The sequence below is a fragment of the Oryctolagus cuniculus genome, chromosome 11 (assembly GCF_051225735.1).
Source record: "Oryctolagus cuniculus isolate XC-2025 breed Fujian yellow rabbit chromosome 11, ASM5122573v1, whole genome shotgun sequence".
Taxonomy (NCBI): domain Eukaryota; kingdom Metazoa; phylum Chordata; class Mammalia; order Lagomorpha; family Leporidae; genus Oryctolagus; species Oryctolagus cuniculus.
The window spans coordinates 1450739-1478074 of record NC_142877.1 but is presented as its reverse complement, the minus strand read 5'-3'; the positions used below and the strand labels follow the sequence as shown (position 1 = coordinate 1478074).

At 66.2% G+C, this 27336-nt stretch overlaps 1 protein-coding gene across 1 annotated transcript in view; it reads left to right on the top strand.

Annotated features, from left to right (window-relative positions):
• LOC103346846 (cadherin-4) overlaps positions 1 to 27336 on the top strand; it is a 338792-nt gene that overhangs the window by 221119 nt on the left and 90337 nt on the right. Inside the window, exon 3 of the mRNA XM_070051648.2 lies at positions 24970 to 25196. Coding sequence (XP_069907749.1) covers positions 24970 to 25196 — 227 coding nt within the window. The remainder of the gene's footprint in view (positions 1 to 24969; positions 25197 to 27336) is intronic.

Below are 27336 nucleotides of genomic sequence, written 5' to 3'. Positions count from 1 at the left end.
TGTGGCATGTGTGCAGCATGTGTGTGCGTGTGTGGTGTGGCATGTGTGTGGTGGTGTGTTGTGTGTGTGCATGTATGTGGCAACAAAGACGTATGTGCACGTGTGGCTGTGCAGCCATTGAGTTCCGTGACTCCTCGCTTCGACCCTGTTAGGGTCCCTCGTATCCTTGTGCACCTGCTGACATCCAGTGCTACGGTTCTCAGCCCGAGACAAAGCCATCCATGGTGCTAACGTATACACAGGACCTTGAGCAATGAATCGTCTTGATTAAAGCTGGATTCTCGAGTAGAGCATAAAGCCAGGCTGTGCCTGGCCACGTGAGCCGTCACGGCGCGGTTCTCGGGGGAAGCGGGTCTTCCAGCCGGTCTCCTCCGGCCGTTTGCGTCTCCCACAGAGCCGGAGGCGCCGGCGTCTCCCGAGCTCCGGGGGCTGCGAACAGCGAACAGCGCCTTGATTCTTGGCAGCCTTCGGGTCAGCTGGTCAGTTACTTCACGGACTTCTACGTACGACGAACTCCATCGCGAAGGGAAGCCACTGGGCTGCCGGCGATGGCCAAGCCGGCCTGGTCCGTGGAGCCGTTTCGTCAGATGCTGAGCCCAGACCAGCTCTGTCCTGTCGCCTCGCCTGCCTCTGCCATTCCAAGTCGCTGCCTGGCGGGGAGGGGGTGTCTGTGGTTTTATCTCAGCTTGGCCTGGGGGAGGGGGCGTCTGTGGTTTTATCTCAGCTTGGCCTGGGGGGAGGGGGCGGAGGCCGTGGGTCCAGCTTCCCCCAGAGCTCTGTGGGGGAGTTTGATACAAAATCCCAGAGAGTAGCGAGGTCTCGCGAGGTCTCTAGCGGGAGGCTGGCCTGCCCTGAGAACGTTGACTTCTGGTCTCTGTGCACTCTGGGAGGTGCAGGCAGGGGAGAGGCTGCCGCGTGGTCTGCGGGCGTCTGACCAAGCTCCCTCCTCCCCCAGAGCCCCCCGCCCCCGGCCGCACAGGGCCCTGCCTCCCAGGACTGTGTGACCGTGCCCTGGACAGATGCAAACACAGCTGGAAGTCAGTGCAGCTGGGCCCCCAGCCCCGTGCTGGCTGCCACTGCACAGGGGATTGGGGACGTTCGGACGTGGATTGGAGCCCGCGTGTCAGAAAAGCACTGCCACCATGGTGACACGGCAGGAGCAAGGCTGGGGATCGGTGCCCAGGCCCAGGCCACACCCGATGGGAGGGGTGAGAGGTGGGTCCGCAGGGGCTGGAGCTGGATTAAGGGTTGCAGGAACCTGCCGCGGGGGATTCATGGAACAGCCCCGCGTACGCGCGTGCTCTTCCTGCTGATGGAAAATTCTCCTTCATCCCCGGCAAACTCAGCAAAGATTAATTAAGCAGGAGACACCAGTTAACGCCGGGAGAGCGACGGGAGGTTGGGCTGTGCCGTTGGTCTGTCTGCGGGTGATTCTTCATTCTGTTCCTCCTAACAGCACCTAATCCTGCACGTGCCTGGTCCCAGTCGGGGGCACGCGTGGCCCTGCTGAGGGGACACGGCCGCCTGCTGAGGGACACGGCCACCTGCTGAGGGGACACGGCACGGCCACCTGCTGAGGGGATACGGCCGCCTGCTGAGGGGACACGGCACGGCCGCCTGCTGAGGGGACACGGCCGCCTGCTGAGGGGACACGGCCGCCTGCTGAGGGACACGGCCGGCCACCTGCAGAGGGGACACGGCCGCCTGCTGGGGGACACGGCCGCCTGCTGAGGGACACGGCCGCCTGCTGAGGGACACGGCCGGCCGCCTGCTGAGGGGGAGGGCAGCTGGCGCCGGGGCGCCCACAGCGATTTCATGGGACGCTCGACTCCGTGCTGCCTCCTGCCCCGCGGGATCGCTCAGGCCAAGTGCTTGACCGCTGTGCTGTGCAGACCAGGCAGGACCTAGGGACCCTGGGGGCGGTGGGGCGGCTACAGGGTGCAAGGGGTCCCCCAGAAGGAAAAGGCAGCTTGACAGGGGGTCAGTGGGAAGAAGAGGCCTCGGCGATGATTCTGGGGAGGTCTCCGCCCTCCCCGGTCCCTCTGCAGAGCTCAGACGCCCGCAGGTCCAGCTCAGTATGGGGAGGGGGCCGGGTCTGACACCCTGGGGGATTAACTCCTGGGCCACACGCACCTGCCCTGTAGCAGTCGGGTCCACGGTGCACGGCACTGTCCACCTGGAGACCCCAGTCCCCACCTGGCTCACCCTCCTCAGGCACGAACCGTGTATTCCAGATCATTCCAGATCTGCCAAGTCAGGAGTCAGGGGCCGAAAGCCACAACGCACAGGGAACCACACATCACGTCCTAGGTTTGATTTACAAAAGGAGACCACAAACTGCTGGGAGCCACAGCCCCAAGGTGACCGAGGCGCGACAGGGGCAGGTGCACACACACTCGCCCGCTGTCTCACCTCTGGCCACGTCGCAAATTCTGGGAAGGCAGCAGGGAGTCCCTGGGGAGCTGGCCACAGGCGCTGACCCATCCGCTGTCCTGGGGGGCTGGCCACAGGCGCTGACCCATCCGCTGTCCTGGGGAGCTGGCCACAGGCGCTGACCCATCCGCTGTCCTGGGGGGCTGGCCACAGGCGCTGACCCATCCGCTGTCCTGGGGGGCTGGCCACAGGCGCTGACCCATCCGCTGTCCTGGGGGGCTGGCCACAGGCGCTGACCCATCCGCTGTCCTGGGGGGCTGGCCACAGGCGCTGACCCATCCGCTGTCCTGGGGAGCTGGCCACAGGCGCTGACCCATCCGCTGTCCTGGGGGGCTGGCCACAGGCGCTGACCCATCCGCTGTCCTGGGGGGCTGGCCACAGGCGCTGACCCATCCGCTGTCCTGGGGGGCTGGCCACAGGCGCTGACCCATCCGCTGTCCTGGGGGGCTGGCCACAGGCGCTGACCCATCCGCTGTCCCCGGCCTGAAGCCGCCTCAGGACCACACAGGAAAGCCTTCAGAACCCTGGGGGAGAGCAGGGGACAGCAAAGCAGCAGCCGCATCAGACACACAGAGCCGAGACACCCTGCCTCGTCTTCGCTGCCCCAGTCGCTGGGGTCCTCGGCACTGCCCCAGGGGCTGCTGGCCCTCAGAGGCAGGTCAGTGGGCAGAGCCCCGACTGGGGGTGCAGGAGTGAGGGGGCAGAGTCCCATCAGGAATGCCCCCACCAGGCCCACACGGGCCCTGTCCGTCTCCAGATGAACACAGGTGTGGACACGCGGGCACCTGGACCCGCGCACCGTCAGCCACCTGCATACCTGCTGTCACAGGGAGAGGTGAAGCCGTGTTCAGCCCTTGAGTGCATGGTCTGGGCGTTGCCACGGGGGCCGAAATGGGGGAGGGGGGAGCAGAGCAGAGCCCACGCCCTCACTTGAGCCACCTCCGGACCTCCGTCCAATGGGCCTGCTCCAGGCCCTTGCGTGCCCTCTGAGGCCGCTCCTCCTCAGGCAGCCCGAGTTCCCTTCACCTCCGAGGCCCAAGAAGCAGCAGGGGGCGCCCGCCAACCAGCAGGTGCGTGCCCGCCCGCTCTGCCCTCAGCTGGTGTCCTGCTCCGTGGACGAGGGCAGGGAATGCTGGGAACTCGTTTCTCCACTCCTTCCCTGTCCTTGCTGTGGCAAGTGTCCCTCCCTCCTTCACCACCGGGGCAGGTGGACGGCGTGAAGAGGCCGCAGTGGCACGGCGCCCACCCAGGCCCCCCGTGACGCCGTGGCCAGATGGCCCCACCGTGTCTCAGCACCCACCTGTGCGGGCCGGTACACAGCTTAGATACCATTGAGACTCCTTTGTCCGTCTTCCTGTCTTCTTTCTAAAAGCCCCCCTCTCGCCCGCCGCTCCAGTGAGCTCCCCTGAGGCTTTGTAGGTCGCACGTGCAGGTGGCAGCTCCCAGGTCGTCACAGATCCCGGCTCAGAAGTGGAAGCGTGGCCTCTGCCTGCAGTGGAGGCAGACGCCGGCAGCTCGGCACCGCGCAGCACGCCGTCCCTGCTCGTGCCCGCTGAGGGCTCCGGACGTGGCGGTGGGGTCCGCCCGGCGACTTGCAGGGGCTTCTGCAGTGTCCACTCCCGGCCCAGTCCTGCGGCCCGGGCTTGTTGGCCGCCAGTGTTTCTGGGCTGGGACACCTGGGAGAAGACTCTGCCTGGAGGAGGGAGGCCCTCGGGGTCCCTGGAGGCTTCTGGGAGTGGTTGTAGTGACCTGGCGGTGTGGGATTCCCGAAGCGGAAGCCGCCCACACCCTGTGCCGGCCGTGCCAGCAGCACCGCCCTCTGGGTGGATTGTGCGTGCCCTGCACAGACGGCCCCCCCCCAGCCCAGCCAGGCCGCCTCTTCTCGCCTCTGCCGACGTGCTGTCCACACAGCTGCCTGGCCATCGGTCTCTGGGCATGCTGGCCCACCAGGTCCCCACTCAGGGGCCTCAGGGCCTCCCTCTCTCATTTCTGGACCCCACCGCACACTGCCCGACATCAGAGCCGCTGCCACCAGGAGCCCACTGCCCTGCTCCCCGCCTGCCCCGCCCCCACAGAGCCCTGCCCAGCCCCTCCTCCCTGGCCTTCCCTGTTGCTCTGTGTGCGTACGCTTTTCTGCAACGACCTGGTCTGAGATCTGTCCCAGAGGGCTGTGCGCCGCAGAACGGCCAAGAGTTCCGTCAGTGCTGGCTCCCGACGCCTTTCCCGGGCCTGTGCCGTGGGCACGCAGCTGTTGGTCCTCCGTGCTGCGGGCACAGCTGTCCATGTGTGGCTGCCCAGGAGGCGGGTGCATGACGGAACGAAAGCGTGAACTGGTCTGTGCCAACGTTCTGAACGCGCACACGGTTTCCCACGTCACACGGTCTCCGGGAGCGTTGTGGAGCACGCTGGCAGGTGCCAGCACATCAGAAGCTGAAGAAGCGCTGGCCGCCAGCACCACAAATCTGGTTACCCCACATTAGCCAGGCATGGCTGGCGCTGCGGTGTAGCAGGTTAAGCCTCACTGTGCCGGCATCCCATATGGGCGCTGGTTCGAGTCCTGGCTGCTCCTCTTCCAGTCCAGCTCTCTGCTGTGGCCTGGGAAAGCAGTGGAGGATGGCCCAGGTGCTTGGGCCCTGCACCCGTGTGGGAGACCTGGAAGAAGCTCCTGGCTCCTGGCATAGTCAGCCCAGCCCTGGCCGTTGCAGACATTTAGGGGGTGAACCACCAGATGGAAGACCTCTCTCTCTCTCTCTCTCTAACTCTGCCTCTCAGATAAATAAATATTCTTAAAATAAATTAGCCGGGGCCTTGCACTGCTAAGTAGTTTATCATTTTCAAAACCGCGCTGAGCCGAGCAGCAGGGTGGCCGTGAGGGGCCAGGCAGGTGCACGAGCCCCCACCGTGAGACAACCGCACGTCAGCCGCGTAGGCGACCGCCATGCAGTGGTTCGCGCCTCATTTCTGTGCTCAAAGGTAATATAATTGCAGGTCTCCAGTGCTGGTAATTCAGAAACAAGTAGTGTTTTCCTAGTTGTCAAGAGCTGACAGACAGTTAGCTCAGCCTCCTCACGGGGGTGAGGTTCATTTCACTCAGACGTTCACAGGGGTTCCCCTGTACTTATTTCCTTAAGTGGCCTCAGATCCTGCCCAGGCCCAGCGTCGGGCCCCCATGACAGCGTTCCTGGTGATGGACAGCACAGACGGAGGCCTGGTTTGCCTGGGAGTGACAGAACCGTGGCTGGTGCCAGCATTCTGCAGGGTTGGAGTTTGGACTCACACTGGACCAGGCTTCCCCCAGGAGGAGACGGGCATCTGGTCGACCCTGCTGCAAGCGCCACCCACACTCCTGGTTCTGCTCTGTGCCGTTTGTCTTCCAGGGTTCTGTGGTCTGGGCACGTTCTCAGGACGCTGTCTCCTTAGCCGTAGGCACCATCGTCGCAAACATGTGCAGGCAGGAGTCACACCTCTCCGATCCCTCGTCTGTGGCATTGGTGGCGGTGAGACCTCAAAGACAGGCTGTGCTCCGAGGTGGGGAGGCCCCAGTGCACTCCCAGCGGCCGTGCAGGACCACTGAGACCGCGGCAGGCAGCGTGGCCTCCGCGCCTTCCTGGGCGTGTGGACGGGTGTGGGTCCTCCTGTTACTCGGGGTGGACCCGCCTGCCGGCCCACCGTCAGCCCAGGCTCGTGGGAGCCGTGAGCTGTGCCTGGCCCTTGGGACCGATGTTTGGGTCATTTCTGATTCTTCGGGATGCGCTGGGAGATGTGCTGACGAACACCCTGCTCTGCCGCGTGTTTCCTCCCTGAGCCGCATTCTGAAGGCAGAGCTGCTGCGTCGCTGTGCGCGGCTTTTACGATGCCCTTCGTAGACGCGGCCGTACCGCCCGGCAGAAAACACCGTGTGCGCGTGTGTGTCCGCGTCAGCGGAGGAAGTCCAGTCACACCATGGCTCTGAGACGTGCCTTCCCTACTGTAGACCGAAGGGCAGTGCCTGGATCTTAATTCATGCGCTGGGTTCCCAGTGGAGAAAAATGCACCTTCCCTCCCCGTGATGCCGTGTCAGAAGGCCCAGGGGTGTGGGCAGGCACCCTGCTGTCCCGTGTGAGCAGCGCGTGGCTCCACAGGCTGCCCTGAGGCCCACTCGCCTCCCACTCACAGCTCTGCGGTCTGCCCTGTTATGACCTCTGCAGGGACTGGTGGGAGACACTTCCGGTTTCCTGGGGAGCCTCGCGGCAGGTGCATGGTGGGAGCGTGGCACAGGCATGTGGGTGAGCATGAGGTCTGGCCGGCTTAGTGGGTGGCGTTGGGGAATGGATGCCGGGACTGGGCACGGGGCAGGAGGCAGGCGTCCCCCCCGAGGCCTGGGCCCAGGAGCTGTCACATCTCCCCAGGCTCAATCACAAAGGTCCGGGCCCCGCAGCCCCTCTCCCAGGTGGACGGTGCGTGCCCTCCATCCTGCGGCCAGGGTCTCCTCCTGGGACCCGGCTCCCAGTCTGTAAACGGTAGCTGATATGGAGGGACGCGTCTGTGGGGTGGCACAGCCTTGGGCGAGTCCTATGACGGGGGACAGGCCCAGGTTTCGGGTTGTGGTGTGAGGACACAGCTGGGTGGACACTGTCGGGATCCCTGTTGTGCCCGCCCAGCTGTGCCAGTGTCCAGCCGAGGCCAGCATGGGGCAAGTGCTCCAGGGCGTCCCCAGCGCCGACTCCTGGCAGACGCTGAAGAGACTTGCGGCTGCCTCCCGGCGGGCGTTCAGGTTCCCCTGCTGTGAGCCGTGCAGGCGGGGGGGGGGGGGGGGGGGGGGGCCCGGCGGCTGCCCCAGAATCTCTGGGGTGCTTTGAGGACTGTAGGTTTGGAGCTGTAAAGCCAAGGCCACGATTCGATGTCCAGCCCTGCTCTTTTCTTCATCCTTTAGGCCCCTGCCCTGTGAGTCTCCTTTAACAATATCCTCCAGGGTCTGTGACGAGGCAGGCGAGCAGTGTTCCTCTCCGCAGATTAGGACGGTGTAGGCCGGCGGCCGGACGCTGGCGTGGAAACGGCCGGGAGGGACTCGGGGCGCCGTGGGCCTTGGCCGCCAGGGTTTCAGGAAGAGGCGTCGGTCGATCCGAGTGTGGACCGATCTGCATGGGACCTGGGACGGAGCAAAACTCAACCGTGTTAGATCCGCGTCGGTCAAGGAAGCTGACCCTTGAACCCAGACCGAGGGGGCGGGGCTGTGGGAAGTGGGAAGGAGGGTCTGGGGGGGAGCCACGCCCCTCTCTGGAGCAGGGCGGGGCCGAGGAAGGAACCACCTTCCTGGGAGCTGGGGCCCAGCTGTGCCCTGCCCTCCGTGCATCCTCAAGCCCAGCTCTCCCGAGGTCTCCTGGGGGCGGGGAGCTCCTCCGGCACCCTCACACCCCCAGCCCGCTCTGAGCACGCAGGGGCCCGGCCACCCCGACGCCCCTCCTTCCTCTCCCTGGGCGAGGCAAACAGGGCAGCACAGCCAGGTTTGCTGGCTGGAGGCAGAGAAAGGGCTCAGTGCCGTGGAGAAGCAGAGCCGTGTCCCAGAGGGGTCGCCGGAGCTTTGCTAGGCCCCAGCCAGGGGCTCTGCGGGGTGGGGGAGGCTGCGGGGCACATTCTCTCCCGCCAGGGCCCACGGAGCCCAGCTCTGCCAGCCCCGCCCTGATCTAGACACCAGGGAGGCGAGGCGGGAGGGGCACCACAGTTCCCAGTGGGTCGGAGTCCCGGGCACAGCCACGCAGACTCAGGCAGGACCCTGGCAGGGGCTGGGCAGGCCAGGTGGGGCCACACTCCCCAGTGGTGTGGGGGCACTGCCCCTTCAGGGAGGAACCGGCACCGGGCCCAGCGCGGCCACCGCGGTGTCGGGGGCTGTTCGGGGCTCCATCTGTAAGGGTCTGGGGTTCGGGGTTTCTCTCCACACACACTGTGTCCCCAGCAGACACAGACATCAGCCGCAGCCCAAGTCGGAGTTCCTGGTAGCTGGATTCCCCTGTCCAGCCCACCCCGCCCACGCTCCTGGACCCATCCCTCCTGGCCTCCCTCTGCCCCTCCCCGGCCCTCATCTCTGTCCGTGTGCATGGGGGGGGGGGGCAGTGGCCCATCAGAGGGGCTGAGGAATAAAGAGACCTGAGTGACCCTGTTTGGGAAGGCTCCGCCTACCATCTGTCAATCACTCTCTGGGTCCCCAGGGGGAATTCTCCGGCAATTTCCACTTTGCCAAAGAGGCAGTCGCGCATCAGAGCCGTCAGGCCTCTCGTCCAGGGTCAGTCGGCAGGATATGGACGTCCACAGGCAGCTCTACGGGGGCCACACCAGCGTCTTCCACTCTAGACAGAAACCCCCCCGCCAAGATGGCTGCTGCCCTCCCACCGCCCGGGGCGGGGCCTGGTGACCCCACTCTGCTTCACCCCGCCCACCTCTCCCGCAGGGCAGGAACGCCCGCCACCGCCGACGGGTCGTCACTGACTCGCCCCCCCCCACGCGTGGCACCCAGAGGGCCGTGCTGCGCTTCTCTGCCCCGAGACGACTCCGTTTGTCTGGTGTCCTCTGTCTTGGCGACGCTGTGACCCATCGGGGGAGCGGGGCCTCTCCTTGGTCTGCAGCTCCCCAGGATTTGGGATTTTCCCAGAGCGAAGTTCCTTGTGAAAGCTTCATCTGTTAGGAGCGGGGCCCACGCGGGGGCTGCCAGGGCATCGGAGCCCCCGCTCCCCTCTGTGGGCGTCTGGGCCAGGGCAGAGCGTCGAGGTGAGCATTCGCCGGTCAGCTGGAGTCCCCAGACCTCCCCACCCCGAGTTCTCCAGATCCAGACGGGCTCTGAGCCGTACGTGGAGAGCAGCGGACGCGGCGGGGGGCAGAGGCGCGCCGGAATCTTCCAGACTCCTCTGGCTTCCTGAGCTGCAGGCGATCGCTCCTGGCGGCAGGCGGCTGGAGACGCCCAGGTTGTGCTGCTCCGTTAATTAGGAAACCATCTGTCCTGGCCACTCCCGCCGGCGTCAGGCACAGCTCCGACGTCCCCGGGAAGGCTGCTCGGAGACACTGGGGCAGATGCCGGATGAATTCCAGCCGAATGGGCCGGGAGCGGGGGCTGGGGCAGCCGCCGGCAGTGAGGCTGCCTCGTGGCCGGGTGCTCGGGGGCCTGGGGAGGGGAGGGGACGAGGCTGCCCATGTGCCTGCCTGGCCAGGGGAGGAGAGTGCCAAGTGGCCGGCACCTGTGTGGCTCACCTGGACCCTCCCACGCGTAGGAGTGCACACTCGTCCCCTGGTGCAGGCGCACGCGGCCCCCTCCCTCTGCCTCTGTCCCTCGTCTCTTCCTGGCACCCAGCAGGTGGGGAAACCAAGGACCAGGTGAGGAACGTGAGCTGCCCAGCCAGCAAGCCCACCTCTGTCCCCTGAGAGGCCCGTCACAACCAGCCTGGGTGAGACCCTGGTCCTGGGCTTCCCCCCACACCCGCCCCATGGCCCCTGCTCAGCTCAGATGGTCCCTGGGGGAGAGGGAATGATCAGATGTGGCTGTACCCCAGGAAGTCCCGCCCACGCACAGCTCACTGCTGTGTGGACAGTCGACACGGCTGCCCCCAGCAGGGGGCGCTGAGGGACAGCGGGGCTGAGCCTGCCGTGCTGGGCGGGGCTTACTGCCAACCGAGGTCACAGGAGGCAGCTCCGCGGAGGCGACATTCGCCCTGAAACAGAAAGAGAAGTGCAGGAGAGGACATGCAGGCTCTGGGAGTCGTGGGAGGGGGAGCCTGGTGCAGGCCTGCAGCCCACAGCCGCGGGGGCGGGCCAGGCTGTACTCCCAGCAAGCCGGAGGCTCCAGCAGGACGTCCGTGGTGTCCGTGGTGTGTGTGTGGGAGCCAGTGCTGGCTGCCGGGGCAGGAAGGGGGTGTGGGAGTCAGCAAGGCCGGGAGCCGGTGCAGTTCAGACAAGCTGGGCCTCCCTAGAGGTGGGGAGACGCTGGCCAGGCGGGCGCCAGGGCTGGCAGACGTGGGGAGAGCCACGGGCCCCGGTGTCCAGGCCGATCAGTGAAGACACAAGTCACCCTCCCGATCCCTGTCCCCTGGAGGCTCCCGGTGTCTCAGAGGCTGCCAGGGGCTGCCCCCGCCTCCTGTGTCCACAGTGTTGCTGCCCTCTGTGGGTCCTGGGTCTGTGCTCTGTCCATACCGCTGCGCAGGGGTCCATGTGCAGCCTCTCTGCCCACCCCACTGTGCGGGGGACCACGTGTGGCCTGCTCCACCCACCCCACTACTGGGGGTCCTGCAGCCTGCCCCATCCCTCCTGTCCCTCTGTCCCTCGGATCACCTGCCCGGTCCCCCGGCCACGCTGGCCCTTGCAGCTTCAATCGCACCTCACTCTCTGGAGTTGCGTCCCTCCCATCCACTGACGGAAAGCAGGAGGAAACACTCAAATCATCCTTGCCTTGCCGGCTGCAATGGGAACTGGAGTTCCCTGGAAACTGCTCCGTGGGCACCGGCGTCCCCGGGGTGAGTTCATCACCCTTGGTGTGAGAAGGGCCCCGCCGAGGCACACCTGGGCCACTCCCTCTCCAGACACCGGCAGCTGGGGCGAGTGCTGACAAAAGCGAAGTGAAATGTCACCTTGCCCGTGCCACCGTGCCACCCAGGAGCGGGAGAGGCCGCCAGCGCCTTCGGGAGCCTGGCAGCCCAATCCGTCTTCCCTGAGCTCCCCACATAAGGCAGGAAGCGGGTGTGGAAGATAAATTTCTGTGGTGCAGAAACAGGTGCACGCGTTCACCGCTCGCCCTAGGAGATCAAAGCAGCCGCGGTTCCCGGGGGCAGACACAAGGCTGTGAAGCCACGCCTCCAGCGTGGTCACCTTGCTGCCGACAGCCACGGCCAGGGGAGAGGGGGCACCGCCCCCCCACGGCGCGCCCACGCGCTGAAGCTGACCACAATACAACAGCTTCCCTTCCGTCCACGTTGTCAACTCTGGAGGTTGGTACTGTCACCAACCCTACTGCCAAGTCCTGCCCCCGTCACCCACGCCCCTCTCCCAGTATCCGCGGCTCCCACCCCCCTCTCCCAGTATCCGCGGCTCCCACCGCCTTCACGGGGTCTTAGGTCTTAAAATGGAAATGGAGCCCAAGATGAACATCAGAGAGGGGAGGTGTGGAGGGGGCAGCGGTGGGGGCAGCGGTGGGACCCCCGGCCTGGAGAGACGGGGGAGCAGGCTGAGGGGGCAGCAGTGTGGGCCCAGGCCTGGTGCTGAGTCTCAGCCAAGCACGTCCTTTTTATTTTTTTAAGTGTTTATTTATTTGAGAGAGTTAGAGAAAGGAAGGGGGGGGGGTGGAGAGGTCTTCCACCCCCTGGTTCACTCCCCAAATGGCCGTAACGGCCAGAGCTGCAACAGTCCAATGCCGGGAGCCAGGAGCTTCCTCCAGGTCTCCTACGCAAGCGCAGGGGCCCAAGCACTTGGTCCATCTTCTGCTGCTTGTCCAGGCCATCAGCAGGGAGCTGGATCGGAAGTGGAGCAGCCAGGACTTGAACTGGCGTCCACGTGGAATGCCAGCACTGCAGGCGGCAGCTTAACCGACTACGCCACAGCGCCAGCCCCACAAGCACGCCCTTGGCCTCAGGAAACCAAGTGGACACCTCTCGCCTGGGTTAGCTCCAGGGCAGGAGTGGCTGAGTGACAGCTGGACAGAGGCGGAGAGAGTGGTGGCTGCAAACCATGTCCAGCGTGTCAGCAGGGAGGGACGCTTGGCCACAGAGCGGCGAGCGCAGAGGCTGCCCAAACCCCCGAGTTAGAGCCCAGCCTGCCTTGGGGCCCTTGGGACGTGCACACCTGCCCCTGTCCCCTTAGGGACTCGTTATTTATGCTTGTTTATTTATACCTACTTGAAAAGCAGAGCTAGAGAGAGAGGGAGAGGGAGAGGGAGGGAGAGGGAGAGGGGAAGAGAGGGAGAGGGAGAGAGAGAGGGAGAGAGGGAGAGGGAGGGAGAGAGGGAGAGGGGAGAGGGAGGGGGAGAGGGAGGGAGAGAGAGGGAGAGGGGGGGAGAGGGAGGGGGAGGGAGAGGGGAGAGGGAGGGGGAGGGAGGGAGAGAGAGGGAGGGGGGAGGGAGAGGGAGAGGAAAAGGGGGAGAGGGAGGGGGAGAGGGAGGGGGAGAGGGAGGGAGAGAGAGGGAGAGGGGAGAGGGGAGAGGGAGGGGGAGGGAGAGAGGGAGGGGGAGAGGGAGGGAGAGAGAGGCAGAGGGAGAGGGGAGAGGGAGGGGGAGAGGGAGGGAGAGAGAGGGGAGAGGGAGGGGGAGAGAGGCAGAAGGAGAGGGGAGAGGGAGGGAGAGGGGAGAGGGGAGAGGGAGGGGGAGAGGGAGGGAGAGAGAGGGAGGGGGAGGGGGAGAGGGAGGGGGAGGGAGAGGGGAGAGGGAGGGGGGAGGCTCCCGCTTGCGTGGCAGGGACCCGAGCGTGTGAGCCGTCCCTGCTGCCAAGGTGTGCAGTAGCAGGAACCTGGGCTGGGAGCAGGGGAGCCAGACTCAGACCAGGCATCGCTTATGGGATGCAGTGTCCCAGGCAGAGGCCTAACCGCTGCCCGCCCTGTGGGCCTCACTGGGTGCTGGGCAGTGCATGGCACCCATTCCGCAGATGAACAAGCTGAGGTGTGGAGGTCTGGACATCTGAGGCCACCCGACGGCCCTCTGCGAGGTGCCCCCTCCACTTCCAGTTCCCGATCTGTGCTCTGGCTGCTGGTGGGAGCAGGACGACTGAGCAAGGCTGAAAGCGCCCAGGTGTGGGGGACAGACAGCAGACGGACGGGGACAGCTGGAAACAGCAGTGACAGGGCGGGTGAAGGGGTCAGCAGAGGCCCGGCTGCTGGTTGTCCACACTGGAGCTGGAGGGGAGCCCCTGGCCACGCTGACCAGACAAAGGTTTCCAGTGCAACAGAGGCAAGGACCCAAGACTCGAATTGTGCAAGTGGAAAGGGGGCCACGGAGTGGGACGGAGTCCACCCTAACAGTGCCGGTGGCTCTCACGTGGCCTGGCCTTGCGTGTCTCCGTGGCTGTCATGTCCGTGTCCAGCGCTGTGAGCACCAGGGCTCCAGCCACCACAGGTCAGGGTGGAAATGTGGGTGCAGCTGGGCCCCCCGTGACCTCCAGATGACGAAGGAATGCCCCGTTGCTGGAGTGCAGCCAGTGCCCGGGCGTCCAGCTGTCAGCCCCCTGCGCTGTGAGCTGTGTTCCAGCCGTGCACGGCAGACGCCAGTCGGTCCACAGTGGCCACAGCCAAAGGAGAACACCAGTGGCGAGCCCAGAGCTGGGGGGACTGCGGCAGGAAGCCCTCGGCCCAACCCGGCCCTGGGCCACGCCAGGGGTTGGCCTTGTCTTTGCTGGTTCAGCTCCGCAGCCGGCAAATCCCAAATGCTGTTTCCACCGATCAAAAGAAACCTGCCTCCAAGTGCCGCGAGTTTGATTTTTATCCCAAAGGAACAGGCTCTGCTCAGGCAAACTCAGCGTCCGCTCAGCCTGGCGGAGCATCAGCCTGCTTGTTCCTGCAGCAGGGGGCAGCGGGCAGCAGGGGGCGGACCCCCGCCAGGGGGAGGTCTGGACGAAGCCCTCCTCCCTGAAGGGAAGCGAATTTTGCCGGGCAGAGGTTGGGCCACGGGGAGAAAGCCTCTTCCTTACTCTCATCTCGCCTTCCCCTTCCGTCTCACCGGGCGATTCCTGCGCTCAGAACCTGCCGGGAAGCGGCCGAGGCACGGCGGAGCCCGGTCGCCCTCCCTGCAGGACCCAGCCCGGCAAACTCAGCTCCGGGGAGAGCAATGCGCCGAGCGTGGCTCGTGGCCAGCCGGTCCGTGAGCCCGGCCCCGTATGCGCCCAGGGTGGGAGCTGCGTGGAGGTGCGTGGGGTGAAGCCGACAGCAGCAACGAGGGGTCCTCGTCCTCCAAGCCCTGCAGAGCCGGCTCCACCAAGGAGAGGGAGCGCTGCCACCGGTGCAGCCCCCGCGGCTCCCTGGGGTTCGAGTCTGCACCTGTGTCTCGCGGCCGGCCCTGCAGGCATGGCCCGGATTCTGAGCCCTCCGCGTGAGCAGGAGGCGAGCAGCTGTGTGTGATTCCACGCTTCCCCGTAGATCCAAGGGTGCAGCACAGGCACGGAATCTTAGCCCGGAGTCTATGTCTGCCTCGCCGGGTTCTGTTTCCTTTGAAGGGTTTGTGATTAATCCGCTGTTCCGTTTGGTTGAAATTTGGTGTCTTGATCTGCATCAGTCAGCTTCCGACAATGCAGACGGGCCCTCGTGTCCCAGCGACCCGCCTCGCCTGTCCTGCGAGACGGTGTCAGGCCCTTGCACCACCATGGTGACAGGCAGCGTCCCCCATGCTGGTTTACTGGCCAGGGGCGGGGTTGCCCACAGACCCACCAGGGCCCCAGGAGGCTGGAAGTGCCCCAGGCCTCCCCAGGGACCACACAGGACCCTTGGCACAGGCACAAGGGCTTTGGTCACCGTCTTCTCCCTCCTGTGCAGTGCGCTGAGATCCTGCAGGGACCCCCCGCCTTGGAGCAATAAACACAGGCAATGGCAGGGGGAAGTGGCAGCTGCATTGTGCAGGGAGGGCGTGGCCTGGGAGGGCGTGGCCTGGGAGGGCGTGGCTGTGGTCCGTGAACAGGAGCCTGTGGCAGTGGCGTTTCCGAGTGGGGCTGGGCAGAAGGCGGGGATGTGGCTTCGCGGTTGCAAGCAGGTGATGCTGTGTGTTCCTCAGAGAACCGGTGGGAAAGGGAGGAGCGAGGCTGGGGGAACCACAGCCCCTGAACGCCCACCCTGCATTCCCCCAGGAGCCCCCCATGCCCATGCTGCGAGTCATACAGCCGTCTGGTCGACCGGCGTGTGGCCATCTGCCCAACCCCATGGGAGCCATGTGCCGCTCACCCTCTGTGCCAGGGGGACTTCCTGTTCTCGTCCATTTCTCGTTTTTACGCCGTCTACAGAGAGTGGCTTTAGCTTGTTTCTCATTGGGAAATGTTAATCCTGACCTTTCTGGACTCTTGATTAAAGTTTTCCAATAAAATGCAAAGGTTGCACAAAGCTGGGGCGGGGGCAGAGCTGTTCCCTAGGGTAGGAGCCTGAAACCTGGTGCCTGGCCGGTGCCGTGGCTCACTAGGCTAATCCTCCACCTTGCGGCGCCGGCACACCGGGTTCTAGTCCCAGTCGGGGCGCCGGATTCTGTCCCAGTTGCCCCTCTTCCAGGCCAGCTCTCTGCTGTGGCCCGGGAGTGCAGTGGAAGATGGCCCAAGTTGGGCCCTGCACCCCACGGGAGACCAGGAGAAGCACCTGGCTCCTGCCTTCGAATCAGCGCGCCAGCCGCGGCGGCCATTGGAGGGTGAACCAACGGCAAAAGGAAGACCTTTCTCTCTGTCTCTCTCTCTCACTATACACTCTGTCAAAAAAAAAAAAAAAGAAAAGAAAAAGAAAGAAAGAAACCTGGTGCCTGTCCCAGAGTCCCAGAGGAGAGGCCCTGGGCTGGGGAGGTCACACTCAGGCACGACGCCCCCGGCCCCCTCCATGGCCGGCGTGGGGCCTCCTGGCTCAGCCGGCAGCAGCAGCAGAATTAGCCGGCCAGGGACCAGGAGTCGGTGGCTGAAATGGATTCCACAGGGGCCGGGACTGCCGGTCGCATCCGGGGCATCCAGCTTGGAAAGTGCAGAGGAGGAATCCCGGGGTCCCTGCACGGCCCCCCAGCGCCCAGGCGTGAGGAGAGGCCCTTGCCCTCTGGAACCCGAGACATTGCACACAACATCGGGGCTCCTGTGTGGAGGGAGAATGTGGGAGTTGATCTGGTGGTTTGCGAGACAGGAGTGCCCCACGCGGGCCACCGCGGGGTCTCTCTGCTTCCGGAGCAGGAGCCGCTGGGCTGGGCACTTGGCTGGTGCAGCCCTGAGGGCCGCAGGCTCAGCAGGCACGGGGTCCTGCAGCTGCAGTGTCCAGGGTGGTGGCGTCGGGCAACGAGGCCAGCAGTGGAGGGGGAGGAGCGGGACGCCCGGCAGGTCTGCGGTCCCCGCGCACCTCGATCTGGTGGCACCATGGTCACGGCTGACTTCCTTCCAGTGGCACCGTGGTGAGGGCCAACGTCCACAGACCACCCCAGTTTTCAAGACCACCTGAAATCAGGCTTTTTCCTAATGTGACATTTGCCAATCCCTAACCCCCACCGTGTGGGCTGGGATGTCCCCATCGGTGCACCATGGCCACGGGGACAGTTAGGTGTTTGTTGTGGACGCTGCTGCTCTGGTCCTCTGGGCATTGCAGGTGTTGAGTGATGTCCCCGGCCTCCAGGCATGGCCAGATGTCCCCGGGGAGGAAGCAGGATCACCCCCTGCTGGGAACCAGGACCCACACTCGGCTGCTGGCAGCCAGTTCTGTAAGACTGTCCTGACCTCGGATGGGGCCCGTTAGGAGGTCCATGACCTCTGAGAGTCCCAGCCTGCAGGGGAGAGCGCGTGAGGGCCGACTGCTGTCCCCACAGCCGCAGTGTGGACACTCGGCCCGCAGGCTGCAGAGCCCACAGCATCGTGGCCGCCTGGGGGCTGAGCCACCGGCCATGACCCCAGCGCCCCTCTGTGGATCTGAGGGTGCCTGCAGCTGTGTTGTCCCCACCACCCCAGAGGACCCCCCCCAGCAGGACCTGGATGGGGCCACGTGTAAAGGCAGGCTCGCCGTGGCCCTGCCGTGGCTGTGTCGTGTGGTGGCAGAGGCCCGGGTCTGCAGCTGGTGGGGTTTGAATTTGGTGGATGCTGCCGAAAGCCCAAGGAGCTGTTAGCAAGCGCTGGCGGGCGCCTCCGCGCCCATCTGTGTCGGCGACGGAAAGTTGTCTCCATTGTGGCCACATCCAGTACCCAGTATACCAAGCTCCCCAGATGGGAGCTGCGAGCCGGGGCCCTGGCAGACTCCGTGGGGCTCCCTCCCCTAAAGGCGCCATCGTTGTCCCCATCAGGAACTCACCTCACGGCCACCCGACCCACTGTCCCCGGCAGACAACAACCAGAGTGGGCAGTCGGTGTCTCTGCCCAGGTGCAGCTGAGCTGCCGTTCACAGTGACTCAGCCACGTCTCGTGGCCTCTCCTTCCCAGGACAGGACGTAATCCCTGCGGGTTTCTGTCGCTCAGCGTTGTTGAAGCTGAGACACGCACTGCGATGGGACTGCTGAGACAGAGACACACCTGGCAGGAAGGCAGGCGAGCGGATGAGCGTCTTGAGTGGACGCTGAAGTGGCCGTGTCCAGTGCCAGCTCCGTGGGCCCACCTACCAGGCCCCTGTCCTGAGAGGGACCTGGAGACCAGGAGCCAGGGCAGTGATTGATTAGTGATGTCTGCCAGGGAAGCAGGTGCGCGGTGCCCTTGTCAATTTGTCCTGTGAATTTGTTTGCTTGCTTTTCTCTTCAATGGGGACTGTAGGGCCCACCCTCTCCCGCCCGGCCCCCTGGCCACCCCCAGCCCTCAGCATCACGGATCCCCTCCTTCCCCAACGTAGCCACTGTTCCAGGCGTGGGGAACAAGAGACAGGGGCGGGGTGGGCTCCAGTGCTGCCAGGAGTCACTAAATCACACTCTGTCCACCAGGTTCACAGCCGGGGCCAGTGCTGGGCCAGGTCCCTGTGCTGTCCCCAGAGGACGAGCAGGTGCCGGGCCACCCTGGAGTCCAAGCGGCTGCAGCCCCAGCTCCTCCCACCCATGTCTGCTCCGTCCAGCCAGGAGGCCGAGCACAGGGTGGACCCAGTGCCCCCTCCGAGCCTGGTCTGTCCAGCCAGGAGGCCAAGCGTAGGGTGGACCCAGTGCCCACTCCGAGCCTGCTCTGTCCAGCCGGGAGGCCGAGTGTGGGGTGGACCCAGTGCCCAATCTGAGCCTGCTCTGTCCAGCCGGGAGGCCGAGTGTGGGGTGGACCCAGTGCCCCCTCTGAGGTTGCTCTGTCCGGCCGGGAGGCCAAGTTCAGAGTGGACTCAGTGCCCACTCCGAGCCTGCTCTCAGCTGCAGGAAGGAGCCATCAAAGGCCGATCTTGTTTCAGAGAGAAGCCCAGAGCTTTCTCTCACGGCTTCCAGCGCACGCCGGCAGGGTGGGGCTGGCCCCAGCGCACACGGGCAGGGTGAGCAGGCCGGTCCCCGTCAGAGGAAAAGCCCCGGCAGGCCAGGCTGCGCCCTCTTGGTTCTCAGCGTCGACCTCATCCGAAAAAGCTCATGCCTGGTGCGTCGTCCTTTGTGTGGACTTTGATGGACGCCCAGGAGGCAAAGGTCACAGAGGTTTTATGCGCTTGGCAGGGCTTCCTCGCAGCTCTCCTGGGAAACTTGACCACAATTCGCGTGGGAACAGCGAGGGGGAGACGCGCACCTGTGGGAGGCACCTGCTGCACTGCCTCTGGGCAGTCGCCTGCTTCTCTGCTCTCTGGGGAGGCCTAGACCTGGGGTCCAGGGTCCAGGGTCCAGGGCAGCGAGACGCGGATGCTGATGGCCTCCAGCCTGGCTTCTGTCCAGCTGCAGAGTGAGTCACCAAGAGCAGATAGAGGGGCAGGAGCCCCCCAGGATGATCCCCTGCGTGGCCAGCCCCGGGCACGGCGTCCCTTCCCTGGAGGTGGGCCGAGGACAGAGAAAGCGGAGCCGTCACAGCCACTGCGTAAGCACGGGCACCCAGGGTTGCACAGGGGCTTAAGCAGACCCCTCCCCCATCACTGAGCACGTCTGGTGATGACCGGGCACGGGTGCCCCCAAGGCCCAACAGGTCCCATGGGGCATCACAGGCGGCCCTGATTTTCTAGAAGGTTCCTCTGTTGTGTCATCACGGGGCTTCAGGGGGCCCAGCTCAGCCAGGCAAAGTGGCTCAGGTCTCCCTGGGACTGTCCCCTGCCCAAGGCTGTGCTCCCTGCAGGGAGGGGCCTCTGCTCCTCCTTGGAGCCCTGTCCAGGCCCCGCTGCCTCCAGCGCCCCAGGACCACTCAGCCCCCTTGGCCCCAGCGTCCCCCACGCGGCTGCCGCGTTGCAGAGCTGCGTCCACGTCCCCCACAGACCCCGAGCCGCTGAGTGTAGCTCTGTGCTTGGCTCGAGGGGCTCCTCCTGGGCTCCAGGGACCCCAGAAGCTTCCATCCCTGGTGTTCAGACACCCCAGGGGGGTCTGCCCCCTCCAGGGAGCCCCCAAACGTTTCCAAGCCGTATGCCCTGCCACCGAGCCTGGACAGAGGGTTCTGACCGGGGAGCCCCGAGGAGTGCAGGTGGTGTGACTCAGAGAGCAACGGTGTTTGCATTTCCTGCCGGTGGACAGCCAGCCCCAGAGTCCACAGTGGGAGCCGGGCTGCTGAAGTCCAGGCTCGAGTTTGGATTCAGCAAACTGGAGCTGAGGATGAGCCAGACAGGCGGCTGCCAGCGGCCCGCACAGGTGGCCCGAGGGGCGCCGGGGGCTGCCCTGCTGCGGGGGAGGGTCAGGCCTGGTCCACCTCCTATATGCCCACGTGTTCCTTAGGCAGCCGCTCCTCCCACCCATGCACCTGCACCATATGTGGCCCACAGAGCGGGTTCCCCACAGGGACAGGCACGTGAGCCCGGCCCGGTGACTCACGGGAGCCAGAGCAGCCAGGCAGCCGCGCACCAGCTGCAGAGTTCAGGACCCAGGTCTCGCTGGCCCTCCCAGGGGACGAGAACCCGGGTCTCGCTGTCGTGCCAGGGGCCGAGAACTCTGCGGGTCTGAGCTGAGGTGACAGGAGGCTCTGCTCCCAGCCCCGGTGCCCCCGCTCCTGGGAAGCCACGGCCCTGCTGACCCTGCACCTGCAGCTTCACTGGCCTGGAAGGGGCCCCAGCCGTCGCCCACTTGGTGTGGGGTCATGACCCCTGTCCCACGCGTGCTTCCTGTGTGTCTGCGTCAAGGGCCAAGGGTGATGTTTTTATCCGTGTTGTGATTAGAGAGGGAGGGAAGCCGCTCTGGGTGTGAGCAAGGGAGTGGTCCTCATTCCCGTGTGTCCCGCCCACTCCCCCAGCCCCGTGGACAGCCACTGTCCCCTGCGCTCAGGACCTGCGCCCCAGGCTGCGGGGACAGCCCTTGTGCCAGGAACACACAGGCAGGCGTGTGAACACAGCACTCCTCATGTGTACCCGTGTGCACATGTGTGCATGTCTGTGTGTGCATATGTGTGCATGTGTGTGGGTGTGTACACACGTGTGTGCCTGTGTGTGCATGTGCGTCTCCCCCGCCCCGCCGTCCTGTACCGCCAGGCCGCTGTCCCTGTGACCTTCCTCAGCAGCCTCTGTGACTCCCACACCACTCAAGCCAACTCCTGGCGTCCCTGTTTGTCGTCCGTCCCCCCCACTACCTTGGCAGCCCCAGGAGGGCTCCCCTGGCCCCAGGCCACCCTGGCCCCGGGCAGACGAGGGAGGGCCAGGGCAGGCCAGTGCTGCTTCCCACCCCCACCCGTGGCCCCTGGCCTCCACACGTGGGGGTCGCTGTCCTGCGTGTGCAGGAGCTGCCCGGCCGCCCTCTCGGGGCCACGCATCCTGTCCTCCCAGCCGTGTGTCCAGCAGGGCTCCCTGTGCGCTCCGGGAAGAGGAAACCATGAGTCCCAGGTGGATGAAGCCAGAGCAGGCAGGAAACGCACTGCTCGGGTCTGGACACCTGCGGGGGCACCCCCTCCTCCCCGCCCCCGCCCCCGCCCCCGCCCCACGCCACGTGCTGCAGCGAGGGTGAGGGCGAGGCGGCGTGGCCCCAGGACGGAGCAGTGGCCCTACTTTAGCTGTGCCTGACGTACAAGATGCTACCGAGAGGGAGGCTGGCGGCTCTAACACAGGCCGCGAGAGGCGGTTCTTGTGTTTGCAGGGCTCAGCCCCGCCCGGCTCCCCTGAGTCCGGCTGTCAACGCCAGCACCTTCCACATGCCGCGGATACACGGTGTAAAGCAGCGGAACAGAGCGCCCGAGGACACGGAGCCAGGCCCTGCACGTGGACACGGTGGGCCCGGGAGGCCACAGGCCACGCCCTCTGTCCATGTAGCAGCAAGGGGGCAGAGGAGCAGCCAGGCACCGGTGACCCTCGGCACCAGGCCAGGCCCCTGGCTGGAGGGAAAGTGACCAGGAAGCTGTGCCATGGGCACCCCCCACCGGAGGGTGGCCCCAGGGTGCTGTCTGCTGGAACTTGCTCCACTGACCCATCCCAAAGACAGAGACCGAGCCTCCCAAGTGGTCGTCCAGGGTGGCTCATTCTGCACAGGTGCGGTGCAGTGGATGACCTTGTGCGACCTTCGCCAAGGGCCCCTGCCACCCCCACTCTGTCTCACAGGTATCCACGCACACGGCCAGCGTGTGGGTGTCGGGGCCCAGTGCCACCTCCCCCCATACAGACCCCCATTCTTCAGAGTTAAGTCCCTGCGCCGGGACAGCCGCTGTGGGCCGGGGCCCGGCCTCAGCCTCAGGGGTCCTCACTGGCATGGACGAGGCTGCTGTGTACCCTCCCACAGAGGGCACACACCCTCCCATGGGGCACGCAGGCCGGCCCGGGACACGGAGGACGAGCTGAGGTTGTCCCGGCGTAGGGACAGCAGGTGTCCACCTGCCCAGCTGCCAGGCCATGTCCTCGGCACTGATGGCCGTGCAGAGCTGCAGCCGCCACGGGCCGGGGCCGGGGCCTGGGCGGCCTCAGCTGCGGGTGTTCAATCCACCGTCTTCCCTGCCAGGCTTCCTGCCTCCGTCGGATTTGTTCAAAATTAGTGGAAGTAATTAGCCATCCGCGGAGTGCCGGGGCAGCAGGCACAGGCCGCAGGACTCGGCAGAGACTGGGACAGGCACTGCCGCCACCCCATGCCGAGTCCCTCTGACCTCAGGGACGACTCTCCTGCACCGGCTGTCCCGGCACTTGTCCCTGGACCACTGGTGACCGTTGGTGGCCGGTGACAGCCCCGTGTTCCTGCTATGTCCTGGCCATGCGGGCTCAGGACCCGGGATGAAGGCCCCTCTAGGGCCACTTTCCAGACCTCGGGGGTGAGGGGTCGGGTGGGGGGGCCCAGGCGTGGCTCCGGGTGCTGGGCTGCGTCATGTGCCAGCGTCCTCGTGTCAGACAGAGACAGGAAACGCATTGATTCCTGGAATTCTGTGGCTGGCTGCACGAGCGCCTGTCGGGAGAGGGTCTCATGTGAGCCTCGGCCCCTCGTCTCCCAGGGGCTCTGAGCCCTGGCTTGGGAGGCCCTGCCCTTCCTTCCCCGCTGGCCACCGTCACCGGCAGAGCCGCTGTCCCCACGGGGCTGCCCAGCTGAGGGGCTTGTTCTCGCAGCTGCCGGGCATCAGTGGCATCTCAAAGACATGACTGACCCCAGGGCAGCACCTGCCCTCCCACGTCCACCCACGCCTGACCCAGGGCAGCGCCTGCCCTCCCACGTCCACCCACGCCTGACCCCAGGGCAACACCTGCCCTCCCACGTCCACCCACGCCTGACCCCAGGGCAGCGCCTGCCCTCCCACGTCCACCCACACCTGACCCCAGAACAACATCTGCCCTCCCACGTCCACCCACGCCTGACCCCAGGGCAGCGCCTGCCCTCCCACGTCCACCCACGCCTGACCCCAGGGCAGCGCCTGCCCTCCCACGTCCACCCACGCCTGACCCCAGAGCAACATCTGCCCTCCCACGTCCACCCACGCCTGACCCCAGAGCAACATCTGCCCTCCCACGTCCACCCACGCCTGACCCCAGAACAACACCTGCCCTCCCACGTCCACCCACGCCTGACCCCAGGGCAGCGCCTGCCCTCCCACGTCCACCCACGCCTGACCCCAGGGCAGCGCCTGCCCTCCCACGTCCACCCACACCTGACCCCAGAACAACATCTGCCCTCCCACGTCCACCCACGCCTGACCCCAGGGCAGCGCCTGCCCTCCCACGTCCACCCACGCCTGACCCCAGGGCAGCGCCTGCCCTCCCACGTCCACCCACGCCTGACCCCAGAGCAACATCTGCCCTCCCACGTCCACCCACGCCTGACCCCAGAGCAACATCTGCCCTCCCACGTCCACCCACGCCTGACCCCAGAACAACACCTGCCCTCCCACGTCCACCCACGCCTGACCCCAGGGCAGCGCCTGCCCTCCCACGTCCACCCACGCCTGACCCCAGGGCAGCGCCTGCCCTCCCACGTCCACCCACGCCTGACCCCAGGGCAGCGCCTGCCCTCCCACGTCCACCCACGCCTGACCCCAGGGCAGCGCCTGCCCTCCCACGTCCACCCACGCCTGACCCCAGGGCAACACCTGCCCTCCCACGTCCACCCACGACTTTCATTAGAAACTTGCTCTTGGAGAACCACGGGACTCAGCGTGGATTCCGTTCTGACGTCTTGCGAGGCGGGGCTGCCGTTTTACCTGCGCCAGGGACGGCTCGGGGTCAGAGATGCCTGATCCGCTCAGTCTGCTGCTGATTTTCATTTGCTCACCCCTGGGGCGCACGGTGCCCTCAGAGCAGTTTGAGGTTTCCCGTGACGTGGGCAGGAGCAGGACCACGGCCCCTGGAGGGAGGAGGTCTCCTAGGAGCCGCAGCCCCGGCCTCGGCCGTCAGAACCCGCCTAGGGCAGTTCTGGAGTCAGCTCAGGGGCTCTCGGGCCGGCAGACGGGACCCCCGGCTTCATCCCACTGGAAACGCTTTCTCTGGAGCCCACACGGGGGCGGTAGCGGCAGTGGTAACGGGAGCCGGCACAGCGCAGCCTCCCAGCGGTGCAGGTGCACCTGCAGGTTGTCTCAGGGCTGCAGACAAGGACAGGGTGGGGGAGGGGTGGGAGGACACTGTATCCAGCGGCACCACGAGTAGCTTTGGTCATTTTTAAAGCAATAATTAAATCATGTAAGCTGTGACAGTGAAATCACTAGTAATTTGTCCCGCCATAATTGCTCAGATCCCCACATTCTTTCAAGGCGAGATGATGTCACCGTGGCTTCTGCCTGCATTCCAGAAGGTGGCCTGGCTGTTGGCTGTTGTAGTTCACCAAGGCATCAGGTGGTGGACACGTGTGTCAGAAATGACTGATGTGGCCCAAAGTGCCCGCGGCTCTGGGGACGTCTCTCCCAGCGGGGCCGTTACAAATGGCTGTGGCGGCGGAGCCCTCGGGAGGGGCCGGGACTCCGTTGTCTCGGGAGCTGAGCAGTGCGTGGTCGCCGGCAGCCGCCGCCTCGGCTGTGCCCAAGTGAGCGAGGGCACTGGGGCGCCACACGCCCGCCCAGCGCACGGGGCACCGGGCCTTGCCCAGCTCTGCTCCCCGATCTGCAGCCTCTGGGGGCCTCTGAACCCTCTTCCTTCTCTGGGCTTAGCAGGGCCGAGACACAGCGGCACCGGCTGGCGGGCGCGGCGAGGGTTTCTCGGCGCCCTGGGCTGGAGGAGGGGTGTGTTCATGGAGGTGGAGGGCAGCTGTGTGCGGGCGAGGGGAAGGGGCTCCTGCGCCACCTCGCACCTCTGCTGCGGCCTCGGGCTCCCTCCCTAAGGGGCGGAGATAGAACACGAGGCTTTCTCAGAGGCGGGGATCGGGAGGCGCCATGCTCACGTTACACGCGTGTCTGGCTGCCGGCCGGGCCTCACTGCCTTCCTCTCCTCTTGCAGTCAAGTTCAGCAGCTGCCTGGGGACCAGGAGGACGCAGTATGAGACCAACAGCGTGGACTTCAAGGTCGGGGCGGACGGGACCGTCTTCGCCACCCGGGAGCTGCGAATCCCGTCCGAGCAGGTGGCCTTCACGGTGACGGCGTGGGACGGGCAGACCGCCGAGCGCTGGGACGCCGTGGTGCGGCTGCTGGTGGCCCAGACCTCGTCCCCGCACTCCGGACACAAGGTAGGGTGGGACCGCCTGGCTGAGACGCTCACCTCCCCCGAGGTCCCTGGGGCGGAAGCTTGCCCAGGGTTCCCTACGGGTGGAGGGCAGCGGCTGGGGGCTGTGTCCCTCGGGCACCCCTGACCTTCCCACCGTCCACCCTGAGGCCGAGCCCCCACCACGAGCAGCTGAGCCGGGCAGGTGCACAGAGTCCCACGCTCAGTTCCGGGCCCTGGGCCCTGACGTTCTTAGCTTCTGAACAAAGACCCTGCGGGCTCGTCCTGCGAGGCGCCCCCCATCGGGGAGAGTGGGGCGAGGGCGTTCTTCCACGAGACGCCCTGGAGCCAAGGCTCGGTGAACGTGTCTGCTTTGTTCACGGCCACGTACACTTTAAGGGCAGGCAGAGGGACGTAACTAATCAGGGCAATGCTGATGCTACAGGAGGAAGCGATACTGACGCCGCTAGACTTCTCCATCAGCTTGAAGGCCGCGTAGCTGCCGTAGCTTTCCAGGTGGACCTGATGGCGGGGGTGGCGGGAATGTGCCGGGGCTCCCGCCGCCTGCGCGCGGCCAGGCTGCGTGGTCCCTCTCCACCTCCTGCATGGGCAGGACAGGCAGCCCCACGGGGTCACCCGCAAGACCCCACATTTCTACCCGGAACACCACACACTGCGTATCTTCACCTGTCTGGGGGATGAGGAGCAGCACAGCCCCGTGGCTGGGCCTGAGCCAACCAGAGCACCGGGTGCACGGCTGACTCGGCAGCGACAGGGCGGGGGAGGGGGAGCTCCCCAGGCTGTAAACCAGCGAGGACCCCCAGCCCCCGCCGCCTGGCCCCGCTGCGTCTCCCCAGAGGCGGGGCCCACGTGGTGGATGGGGAGGCCAGCTTCACCGGCCCCGGCACTGTGCTCCCTGCAGCCTGTGTCTCCCCCAGATCCCACACGCAAGCACTGCCCGTGCAGTGGGAAGCCAGCAGGGTCCACTGTCGCCCTCGGCCCTCCCTGGAGCTGGGGCGGGGGTGGGCATTGGCCGTGGGCCGCGGGACCCTGGGCCAGCGGAGGAGCTGCCCCCGGGTGGGCCTGGGGAGGTCACCGAGAGCACAGGTACCAGGCCCTGCCCCCCGAGCCCCCCCCCCCGTGGGGTCAGACGCCCCAGGCGCGCGCCGCTGGGGTACTTGGCGATGTCGTGGGCACCGTGGACGCAGAGCATGGCAGCGTCTGGATGCTTCTGTGCGGAGCAAAGGGCGGAACAGAGTGGACACCTTGACGCAGCCTGGCCACGAACCTCACAGGGCCGGGTGTGTAGCAGAGAGCCTGCAAGCTGCCCCAGGCCTGTCTGACTGAGGAACCCTGCTTCCTGGAGCAGCTCGGAAGGCAGGTGTGGCAAGGAACCCACTTTGGGAAAGTTTCCTGTTGCCTGGGGCGTCCCCCCTGTCCAGGGAAGAGGGACCTCGCCGGGGCCTGGGTGTGCTGAGCCAGGCCTCGGCAGGTGTGTAACAGATGGTGAGCCCTGCCCGGGACACTGGCAGTGTCGCTGCCCGCCTCCTCCCGAGCCGTTCTGGCCAGCGTGCCCTGGTGAGAGGACAGGGCACCGTGCAGGCCCCCTGGCAGCCCTGGGTTCCCCTGGAGACGCCTGGGCCTCCACCCAGGGGCCCCGTCCCTCATGGGAGCCGTGTCCAGGGGCCGTGACAGGCTGCAGCCCTGGGGACGCCTGGGCCTCCACCCAGGGACCGTGCCAGGCTGCAGCCCTGGGGGCCCCGTCCCCCATGGGGGCCGTGTCCAGGGTCATGCCAGGCTGCAGCCCTGGGGGCCCCGTCCCTCATGGGGGCCGTGTCCGGGGGCTGGGCCAGGCTGCAGCCCTGGGGGCCCCGTCCCTCATGGGAGCCGTGTCCGGGGGCCGGGCCAGGCTGCAGCCCTGGGGGCCCCGTCCCTCATGGGGGCCATGTCCGGGGGCCGGGCCAGGCTGCAGCCCTGGGGGCCCCGTCCCTCATGGGGGCCATGTCCGGGGGCCGGGCCAGGCTGCAGCCCTGGGGGTCCCGTCCCTCATGGCAGCCGTGTCCAGGGGCCGGGCCAGGCTGCAGCCCTGAGGGCCCCGTCCCTCATGGGGGCCGTGTCCGGGGCCGTGTCCGGGGCCGGGCCAGGCTCCTGAAGGGCCAGGCCCC